The sequence below is a fragment of the Phacochoerus africanus genome, chromosome 10 (assembly GCF_016906955.1).
Source record: "Phacochoerus africanus isolate WHEZ1 chromosome 10, ROS_Pafr_v1, whole genome shotgun sequence".
In the NCBI taxonomy this organism is placed as follows: domain Eukaryota; kingdom Metazoa; phylum Chordata; class Mammalia; order Artiodactyla; family Suidae; genus Phacochoerus; species Phacochoerus africanus.
The window spans coordinates 42,622,294-42,634,012 of NC_062553.1; the positions used below are offsets into that span (position 1 = coordinate 42,622,294).

Genomic DNA, 11,719 nt, shown 5'->3' on the forward strand with positions numbered 1-11,719 from the left:
AGCAGCATGCATGCAAACAGATTCTCAAACTAAGTGAAGTCAGAAAGAGAGACAAGTAACACATGATATCACTTATATGTGGAATCTAAAATATGGCACAAATGAACCTATCTGTGAAACAGAAACAAACCCATGGACATGGAGAATGGACTTGTGGTTGCTACGAGGGAGGGGGAGAGTGTGGGATGTACTGGAAGTTTGGTATTGGTAGATGTGAACTATTACATTTAGGATGGATAGGTAATGAGGTCCTGCTGTATAGCACAGGGAACTATATCCAATCACTTGTGACAGGACATGATAGAAGGTAATATGAGAAAGAATGTAGACTGTACATATATGTATAATGGGTCACTTCGCTATATGGCAGAAATTGACAAAATTGTAAATCAACTATAACAAAAATTTTTTAAATAAAAAAACACACATTCAAATCAAAATAAAATAAAATAAACACCCAGTTTGTCAGCCCAAACAGACTAAAACAGTATTGGAGAATTGATGCTAGGTCACAGTTTCCATTACGGCACTTGAAATAGTGATATATATTGTACCCACAATAAAGATGTGTAGATAAACAAAATTATCTGCTTAAGAACAAATGCTGAATAATAAAATGAATAGTAAAAGCATTTATAATGTGCTTAATTTATGCCAAGATTGCTCTAAGCACTTCAAATACATGACCTCATTTAAATTACCTCAAACCCCGAGTGTCCCCACTTTACAGATAAATAAAATGAACAAATAAGTCATCTGCCCATGGTCAGAAACCCTGGTTTGTGAGATTAAAGCAGGAGCACACTGATTCCAAAACTCATGACTTTAGTCATTTTAATGTTAAAATAAAACAACATAGCCTATAAAAATTACTTCCTACAATCACTACCAATGTGATCATTACTTGATAAAGTGAGAGTTTGGTTATTGTACTTTTCACAGAAGATAAGCAAGAACAAAGGTAACTTTCAGATTCTAATATTTTTATAAAGTATTAAATGATATTCAGTGTGAACTGCAGTTTGTCACTTGCCATCAGCTTCTACATGGATTAAATCATGAGCCTCTGCAGCTGCTGACCTGCAATAACCCCTGAGCAGAGCTCATGGCACCCGGATCCTTAATCCACTAAGCAAGGCTAGGGATTGACCCTACATCCTCATGAATACTAGTTGGGCTCCTTACAGCTGGGTCACAAAGGGAACTTCCTAGGTTGTGCCTTTTCTTTAAGTCCACATGAGCAATATCTCACCACATTAAAAATACTAAGTTCTAAACTCTTTAAGAAAAACAAAGTAAAAATTTAGAGAAGGATAAAGCTAAGCTCATGAACCACATCCCTTCTTTCATGATTCTATCATTCATTCATTCATATACACATTCAAATGCTTAATGAATTCTACATGCCAGGCACTAATATCAACTTTTTGCTTCAACCTGAATAAACTTGAGATAATGATTCTGATATATTTTATACTACAAGTCCACTTCCAGAAGCATTATCAGGAGTTCCTGTCATGGTGCAGTGGTAACAAACCTGACTAGGATCCATGAGGACACGGGTTTGATCCCTGGCCTTTCCCAGTGGGTTAAGGATCCAGCGTTGCCCTGAGCTGTGGTGTAGGTTGCAGATGTGGCTCAGATCCAGTGTTGCCATGGCTGTGGCATAGGCTGGGAGCTGCAGCTCCAATTCGACCCCTAGTCTGAGAACTTCTATGTGCAATGAGTGTGGCCCTAAAAAAAAAAAAAAACAAAAAACAAAAAACGAGAAACATTATCAAGTTTTCAGAAAGAAAAAAAAAACATTCTATATTATCAAAATGCTTTGTTTTATAATCAAATGTAAATAATTAACTATTTTGGTAATTATTTTTATATTACATATACTGAATTACAAATGGTTAACAAGTTTTTAAATATTTTAGTATTGCAGGAGCTTTCCTGTGGCAAAGCAGGTTAAGGATCTGGCATTGTCACAGCAGTGACCTGAATCATTGTGGCACAGGTTCTACTCCTGGCCAGGGAACTTCCACATGCCATAGGTGTGGCAAAAAAAAAAAAAAAAAAAAAAAGAGAGAGAGAGAGAGAGAAATCACTGTAAAAATAATACATATATATAGAAAGAGAGTATATAAAATAACAAATATAATATGTATATAGTATTGCACATTTGGAATCCTGGTGCCATCTTGTGGTCAAAATACAGCATTTCTATATTCATTTTAATTTGTCACAGATTTTTTTTTTAAAAAGGTATTAAGCAGGTAGATTACTATCTACCATAAAGTTCTAATTACATACTGCTATCTACATCAGACTAATTTTTAGCTTCCATAATATGCTCACATTTTTAATTAACCTAATGAAAAGCTTTTCAGAATCAGGACAAATAGGAAAAACATAACCCATGAAAATGGGTTTCTAAACACCACTAGGACTATTCTGTCCTTCTTGAAGACTCACTGTGCATATTTCTTCACTAATGACTCCAAAATTTTCTCTCATAAAGAAACTGGTTGAAAATTTCTATAACTCCTTAACACCAATGAACAATCTATGGAGTGTACTTTGGGGAATGCTAACATATTGGATTACTTACCATTTGATGACATTTCCCTTGTTGACATTTTTGATTCTCTTCAGTATACTGGGGAGGTGCATTTAAGCAAGTTAATTCTGCATCATTAGGCCTTGTGCTCATACTGCTGTAGAATTTTATAGTTTGAGACCTACTTTAGTAGAGTCTTGAAACAACTCTGTAGGGGGGAAAGGCAGGTTTCCTCCCCTTCATGAGGAGAGTAAGCCTCACCCTCCCTTCTCGCACTTAAGTAACTTAAGTACTAGGCTTTTCCCCTAGTATCTCTGCCTGCCCACACTTCCTCCCCATTTGAAAGTGGATGGGATTGAGATCGTGGGAGTGGAAAAAGGAGTGGGTCCCAAATATATATGTGAAATAAAGTTTTGCCTGAGGATATCAGTGCTACCTAATACATAAAGTATGAAATACTAGTAGTGTATTTAACAATGATATAAAGGAAAGAGATATTTGTGAAAGTTAGCAAAAACTACTATTTTTTTTTTCTATAAAACAGCAAAAGACTGGAAAACCCCAAACCCTTTACCCTTCCATGCCTTTGTGTCTATAGGATGGCCCAAGGGATGTCACGGCAGCTGGTGCCTGCTTCACTCTATCTCTGTTCTGCTGCGTCCAGAGCTCAGAATTGTGGAGAAACTACTGTAATGTCACACTAGGAATGTCCCCTCAAAATACTAAGTTTTGATGGATTTTCCTGGGGAACGGAGAAGCCAAATGAAGATTCTCTTCTCTTAAGGAAAGTCTAGAGGCTTAAACAATGACAGCAAGACCAATGCCCTTTCTTCAAATACACAAATGTCAAATATTCTGGTGAATGGTTATATGGAAATGACTGTTTAAAAGACTACCCCCAATGCTGTTACAACCCTAATGTATGGAGTGTGATATGGATTAGAAAGGATTCCACTGGGAAGTTCCTTAGTGACCTGGTGTTGTCACTACTGTGGCACAGGTTCCATCCCTGGCCTGGGAACTTCTGCATGTCAAGGCCAAAAAAAAAGGGGATTTCAAAAACTGAAGTTCACAGGCCTGAGTTTTGGAGCTGTGGCTGTGGATGGAGAAAAGAACTCTGGGCTCCTATCACGCAACAGCAGAGACACAAGACTGAATGTACAGCTAGACATCAGAATTATGACTTTTCTCTATGGTTCCATTATTTTGATTTAAATCTGTAAAACTGAAAAGTTAAGTCTGACTTTTTTTTGGGGGGCTGCTCCTGCGGCATATGGAAGTTCTCAGGCTAGGGGTCAAATTGGAACTGCAGCTGCCAGCCTACACCACAGCCACAGCAATGCCACATCCAAGCCTCATCTGTAACCTACACCACAGCTCATGGCAAAGCCAGATCTTTAACCCACTGATAGCAGCCAGGGATTGGACCCACATCCTCATGGATACTAGTCAGGTTCTTAACCTGCTGAGCCACAATGGGAACTCCAAGTCTGATTTTTTTTCTATTTACTAGCCACTATACAAAAGTATTTGTGATTATCTTAAATTTTCAAGAAACACAATGACAGTAACAAATTACCTGAAGATGTGTCTTTGATTGGGCGAATTCTGGGTTTACTTTCCATTTTAATTTTCTCATTTTCAATTTCCTGTTGTTTATTTTGAGATTCAGATAGGAGTTTTACATTCATTTCTCCATCACCACTTGGTTCCATGTCCTTATCGTTTTTAATGGAGACTCTTGGCTCAACTTTCCTCACATCATTGTTTGATTTCTTGGTTTTCAAAAATGACAGTTTTGGAGAATTCTTTTCTTCATCATCTGGTATATGAAAATCATTTATTTTTTTCTTAACTGAATATTCATCTACTGAGGTGTCAGAAAAATCACCTAAGGAAATTGAATGATATAACAGAAAATAATGTTTTTAATTGTATGTTTTAAAGTTTTGAAGGTTAAATTTATAAAAAAGATTACCTTAAAGACTAGAAATGAATTTACAACTGTGAAGAGATTTGCAGCTGTAAAAAGCAACTAACTTAGGCAGTTTTTATTGGCATTTATGAAATAAAAAATTCATTAATTTATTCAAAACATATTTAGGGAGTGCAAACAGTGTGTCATGACAAGCACTGCGCTTGCTCTGAGAAAAGTCATCCAAAGGTTCTTCAAAATAACAATCAGCCATAGATATTTAAATTAGATTTGGACTCTAAACCTTTTATTTGCAAAAACTTCATCATATAAAATTAAGAATGTGTGTAAATGGAAGGACTTGCTAATTATGTTTTTCCACAAAAATTCTGGAATTAAAATTCCCTCCACACCATGGTATTAGATTTTACTGTAAGAATAATAAAGAATATTAACCTAACATACAACAATGATTTAACTGTTGTTCTGATCATTTTTACAGAGAACATTGAAAGTTAGTCACTGAATATTAAAGCATAAAACATTGAATTTCAAGTTTAGAATTTTGTATGTTTATCCCAAAATATAAAATTGTTTTTTTTTGTCTTTTGTCTTTTTTAAAGGCCGTACTCACTGCATATGGAAGTTCCCAGGCTAGGGGTAGAATCAGAGCTATAGCTGCTGGCCTATACCACAGCCAAAGCAATGTAGGATCTAAACTGTGTCTGTGACCTATACCAGAGCTCACAGCAATGCTGATACTTAATCCACTGAGCAAGGCCAGGTATTGAACCCATGTCCTCATGGATACTAGTTGGGTTCATTTACCACTGAGCCACAACAGGAACTGCTAATGCTAAAACATTAATGCTTTTACATAATCAAAGGAAACCAAATTAATCGTACAGTACAGATATACTGGGTTTTTAAAACTGATCCCCTTGTCACAGCCAAAAAAATCTGATTTATAAAAAGCATTATAAAAGTGCTTCTGATGAACACCAAATTCAGTACTATGGTCCCTAGTAATTAACTTACTGGTAGGGTCTCACAGGGTTGACCTTAAAGATGAACTTGTCATCTCCAATGAGGTTTACAACAGACAAGCAAATCTGCTGTCAGTTAATTTTTATTTTTATATACACATTCAGAAAAAACCAAGGACAATCATACAACTTCTTGAAAATTAAGAGTGTCTTGGAATTTTCTTCTGGCACAGCAGGTTAAGGACATGGCATTGTAACTGCAGCAGCTAAAAGTGCTGCTGTGGCTTGGGTTCAATCATTGGCCCAGGAATTTCCATGTGCTGAGAGTGTAGCCGAAAAAAAAGAAGTGTCTTTTTACTCATTAAAATGTTGAAGATCTAAAACCAGTGAATTCATAGGTATTATTTTTTGTTGTTGTTTGGAGGTCTGGACTAAATGTAACTAAGGAAGCAAAAAGAAAAGCGGGTTACTTTCTCATGTTCTCACATACCAATCTCATCACTGTCAAAGTCATCTGAATATTCGTAACTCCTCTGTCTTGCAGAGCGAGCTGTAATTGCTTTTATTAGCTCATCCTGAAATGAGAAAATCAGAATCAATTTCTATCCAAATGTGGAGGACTCATATTGAGAATTCTTTAAACAAATAATGCTTGATTAATAGCTGCTTTAAAACCTAGGTTTCATTCATCTAACAACTATTCACTGAAAGCCTGCATTATACCATGCACCCCACCCCTCAGACTCAATGCAGAACATCCACAGACATTATCCCTCAGCTCATGGAGCTTACAGTTAAATTAAAGAAGACACACGATATCAACTAAACTAATCGAGGGACTCAATTTAGACAGGGTTCATTACAAACTGGCATTCTGGAAGAAACGGAAATCTTTTTGATTCTTTTATTTCAGCATATTGCTGTTAACTGATGTAATCAATACTGCAGATTTAGAGGATGAGTTCAAAAGTGTAGTGACTGGATAGAGAAAGCTAAAATAATATTATGTTACACCAGAAAAAAAAAATAAAAATTTTTATATGAAAACAGCAATTTCAAGCTGCTAATTGACCTTTAAAAGCTCATTTAACTTTTAACTTAGTAAGAACCTAGTATTGAGTCTAATTCGGAAGTCTTTTAAGTCTTTTTTTTTTTTTTTTTTGGTCTTTTTGTCTTTTTAGGGCCGCACCAGCAGCATATGGAGGTTCTCAGGCTAGGGGTCTAATCAGAGCTACAGCCGCTGGCCTTCACCACAGCCACAGCAACTCCAGATCCGAGCCTCATCTGTGGCCTACACCATAGGTCACAGCAACAATGGATCCTTAACCCACTGAGGGAGGCCAGGGATTGAACCCACAACCTCATGGTTCCTAGTCGGATTCATTTTCACTGTGCCACGATGGGAACTCCTAATTCGGAAGTCTTAAAGCCCCACAGAAGAGTTGGTAATAATGGAGCCTACGTAAAATCATTTCCAGAATCTCAGAAGAAAGTTAAGATTTACTCCAGCTTTATATAGGACTGTTCTAGAATCACTTTCAAGTCCAATATTCATAATACAGTGTTTACTTTGTAAAATCATTCAAAATAAAAATACTTTACCTGAAAAGTAGTTCTTTTGGTGACTTTTGGACTCTTTGTATATGCCAAAGTTGTGCTAAAAACTTCATCAGACATAGTGTTTGTTAATTCCCTACCTTTATAAAATGGCTAACAAATGCTAAGAATAATTCACACTCTGGTGGTGGCTGGAACATATAAAAAACAAATCAGATTTTTGCAACATCCAGAATGTCTATTACTACTCTTAGTGCTCCTTCCCCTAAGCCTCAAAAAAAAAAAAGCCAACAAAAAAAGCATCACATGAACACTGAGCTACATTTTCACTTAAAAATGCAACCAGAACTCTTGTAAAGAAACAGCAAATTCTACTAACTTGTTTTATAAAAAATTCAAATTGAAGTTTTCCTAAAATATTTTAACAATTATTTTAAGGATGAACAAATAAATGACTGCAATAGGTTGCTGCCAATTAAAACAAACTTTTTTCACCTCTTTTCCATCCCAAAAGCATAATATTGTCTACGAACAGTCATACTTATTTAAAAGGCTACCAAGAGGGCTGCTGTCAGCTTAAAGAATATAACTAAAAATATTACCACTAAAACAAACAAAATGCTTACACAGCACTGGGAAAGAAAAAGATCATAAATAGTGGTATTTTCCCAGCCACTCTTCCCTCTCACAAAAGTATTAACGGTACTAGATAAAACAAAATGAAACTTCCGCAATGGACTGCATTAAGATCGGCGTGCAAATGGTCCCGTGAATGTTTCTAGGGTTGCGAGGCGCAGGCCCGAGCTCGGCAGCCCAGCTGCTCTCCGCAGCGCCCTCAGGGACCTCTCCGGCCAGACCAGGTGGCACCCAGTCTCCAGCCGCTCAGCCCCGCGCAGCCGGGCGAGCCTGCGGCACCGGTCAGGCTGCTGCACAGCCCGGGTCCCGATTCCCCGAGACCCTCTAGTGCCTTGTTCGTTATTCACCCCCGCGTTCCAGAGGACCCAGCAGGGTGGCTTCTGGCAGGAGTCCCAGCCCTGCGCCTGCGCCTGCCTGCTCTCGGAGATCCAGGTTCCACAAGGAGCTAGGAGGCGGGGCTAAGACGGAGGCGGGAGGCGGTTGCTAGGAACCAGCGTCTCCTGGAGGAAGTGATACTCAACCGCCAGGTCTCTTGGGTACCCAGCACCGCCCTGCAGGCAGACGCGTCACTCAGGCAACCGCCCAGACGAAGGAAATGACATCAGACCTGGGGAGTGGTGTGCTTTGTTGGCAGCCTTTGCATTAGTCGTTGCCTAGGAGACAGGACCCATCTAGCTCCCTCTCTTGAGCAGGGAACTGGCTCCTAGCGGCTGTGCGTGGGTCTTCATCCGCACCTGCTGTTTGAACCAAAGCACATTCATTGTTGAGCCACAGTTAGTACATGAAGTTTTGTGAATCGGAGTAGTGTACTGACAGTGCACTAACAGATGGGACTGAAGAGCACAAGAGTGAAGTTTGCAGGCTCAGGAGTAAAACTGCGCGTTTGAATCCTGGCTCTTCTCCCTCTACCTTGTGACAGTGCAAGTTAACGTTCGTATATCCCAGTTTCCACTCCTGTTAAAAAAAAAAAAAAAAGGATATAATAGCAATAGCCGCCTTAATGCGTTGCCGCATTGAGTGAAATCATGCGGGTGGGATACTTGGAAGAGCGTCAATGTTAGATATGCTGTTTATGCAGCTCAGCCATAAAGGACATGGACAGAAGTCGTCTCTGGTCGATACAGCTGAAATCTCATTCCGAGTGTTTCTTTAATACGAAATTCCCCCTTTGTATGTATAATCAGTGGTTAATCTGGCCAAGATCAAACCATTCAACAAAATAACCAAATGGACAGAGGACTTTATGCTGATAAAGTAACCAAATACCATTTAATTAGCATAGGTAATGTTTAATCAACAAAAAACATCTCTTAAAAGACTTTAAGATAACAAATCTTTCCTTCCTTCCTTCCTTCTTTCGTCCCTCCCTCCCTTCCTCCATCCCGCCTTCCCTCCCTCTTTCTTTCTTTCTCACATCAGTGGCCCATGAAAGTTCCTGGACCAGGGATTGAATCCAAGCCACAGCTGTGACCTATGTTGCAGCTGCTGGGTGGGAATTGAACCTGCACCTCTGAAGCTACCAGAGTGGCTGCAGTCAGATTCTTATCCCACTGCACCACAGCGGGAACTTCTCTACTACTTTTAATTTAAAAGAAATTTAATCCTCAATGAGGTCTGGCTATATGGCACAGGGAACTATATTCCATTACTTGTGATAGAACATGATAGAAGATAATATGAGAAAAAGTACATATATATAATATATACTATAATAACTATAATAAGTTTTATTTTTATAATGGTTTTATTTTTTTCATTATAGATGGTTTACAGTGTTCTGTCAATTTTCTACTGTACAGCAAGGTGACCCAGTTACACATACATGTATACATTCTTTTTTCTTACATTATCATGCTCCATTATAAGTGACTAGATATAGTTCCCAGTGCTATACAGCAGGATCTCATTGCTTATCCATTCCAAAGGCAATAGTTTGCTTCTATTAACCCCAAATTCCCAATTCATCCCAGTCTCTCCCCCTCCCCCTTGGCAACCACAAGTCTATTCTCCATGTCCATGATTTTCTTTTCTCTGGAAAGGTTCATTTGTGCCATATATTGGATTCCAGATATAGGTGATCTCATATGGTATTTGTCTTTCTCTTTCTGACTTACTTCACTAGTATGAGAGTCTCTAGTTTCATCCCTGTTGCTGGAAATGACATTATGTTGTTCTTTTTTATGGCCGAGTAGTATTCCATTGTGTATATATACCACTTCTTCCTAATCCAATCATCTGTCAATGGACATTTGGGTTGTTTCCATGTCTTGGCTATTGTGAATAGTGCAGCAATGAACATGTGGGTGTGTGTATCTTTTTTAAGGAAGTTTTGTCTGGATGTATGCCCAAGAGTGATATTGCTGGGTCATATGGTACTTCTATATATAATTTTCTAAGGTCTCTCCATACTGTTTTCCATAATGGTTGTGCCAGCTTACATTCCCACAAAAAGTGAAGGAGGGTTCCCTTTTCTCCACACCCTCTCGAGCATTTGTTATTTCTGAACTTATTAGTGATACCCATTCTGAAAGGTGTGAGTGGTACCTCATAGTAGTTTTGATTTGCATTTCTCTAATAATCAATGATGTTGAGCATTTTTTCATGTGCATGTTGGACATATGTATATCTTCTTTGGAGAAATGTCTCCTCAGGTCCTTTGCCCATTTTTCAATCAGGTTGTTTGCTTTTTTTGCTGTTGAGGTGTTTAAGTTCTATATTTTGGATATTAAGCCCTGTCACTTGCATCATTAGAAACTATTTTCTCCCATTCTGTAAGGTGTTTTTTTTTTTTTTTTTTAGGTTTCCTTTGCTGAGCAAAAGCTTGTCAGTTTTATTAGGTCCTATTGGTTTATTATGCTTTTATTTCTGTTGCTTTGGGAGACCTAGCTGAGAAAACATTTTGTAACATTAATGTCAGAGAATGTTTTGCCTATGTTCTCCTCTAGTTTGATAGTGTCTTGTCTTATGTTTAAGTCTTTAAGCCATTTTCAGTTTATTTTTCTGCATGGTGTTGGGTATGTTCCGGTTTCTTTGATTTACAGGTGGCTGTTCAGTTTTCTCAGCACCACTTGCTGAAAAGACTCTATTTTTTCCCCATTTTATGTTCTTGCCTCATTTGTCAAAGATTAATGGACCATAGGTGTCTGGGTTTATTTCTGGGGTCTCTATTCTGTTTCATTGGTCTGTCTGTCAGTTTTGGTACCAGTACCACACTGTCTTGATGACTGTGGCTTTGTAACATTGCCTGAAGTCTAGGAGAGTTATGCCTCCTGCTCGTTTTTTGTTTTTGTTTTTTTGTTTTTTGTCTTTCTGCCATTTCTTAGGCCGCTCCCGCGGCATATGGAGGTTCCCAGGCTAGGGTCCAGTCAGAGCTGTAGCTGCCAGCCTATGCCAGAGCCACAGCAACGCAGGATCTGAGCCATGTCTGCGACCTACACCACAGCTCACAGCAACGCCGGATTGTTAACCCACTGAGCAAGTCCAGGGATCGAACCCACAACTTCATGGTTCCTAGTCAGATTTGTGAACCACTGCACCACGACAGGAACTCCATCCTGCTTGGTTTTTGTTCCTCAGGATTGCTTTGGCAATTATGGGTCTTTTATGGTTCCATACAAATTTTTGGATTGTTTGTTGTAGTTCTCTGAAATATGTCATCAGTAAGGTGAGTCTCTCGTAGACAGCAGATTGAAGATTTTTGCTTTTTTATCCAATCTGTCACTCTGTCTTTTGATTGGAGCATTCAGTCCATTGACATTTAAGGTAATTATTGATAGAAATATATGTATTGCCATTTTAAACTTTGTTTTCCAGTTGATTCTGTTTCTGCTTTGTTCCTCTCTTTTTTTGGTTGGATGATTTCTATTTATTTTATGCTTGCTTTCTTTTCTTTTTGGTTTTTGTGAATGTAATGTTTGGTTTTGATTTGTGATTGCCCTGATTTTTAAGTATGTTAACCCCCTTCTGAATCTGCTTGCTTTAGCATGATAGTCATATAGGCTTAAACACAATATTAAAATAAATCAAAAGAATCTATATTTTCTTACTTTCCTTCCCCACATTCTATGATTTTGAAGT

At 38.2% G+C, this 11,719-nt stretch overlaps 1 protein-coding gene across 1 annotated transcript in view; it reads right to left on the reverse strand.

The window, feature by feature from the left end:
* The window catches only part of MAP9 (microtubule associated protein 9), a 52,218-nt gene extending 44,239 nt beyond the window's left edge, over positions 1–7,979 (reverse strand). The window contains exons 1-3 of the mRNA XM_047799124.1: positions 7,052–7,979; positions 5,940–6,024; positions 4,128–4,439 (exon numbers count right to left, since the gene is read on the reverse strand). Coding sequence (XP_047655080.1) covers positions 4,128–4,439; positions 5,940–6,024; positions 7,052–7,126 — 472 coding nt within the window. The 5' untranslated portion in view covers positions 7,127–7,979. The remainder of the gene's footprint in view (positions 1–4,127; positions 4,440–5,939; positions 6,025–7,051) is intronic.
* Between the last annotated feature and the right edge of the window lie 3,740 nt (positions 7,980–11,719).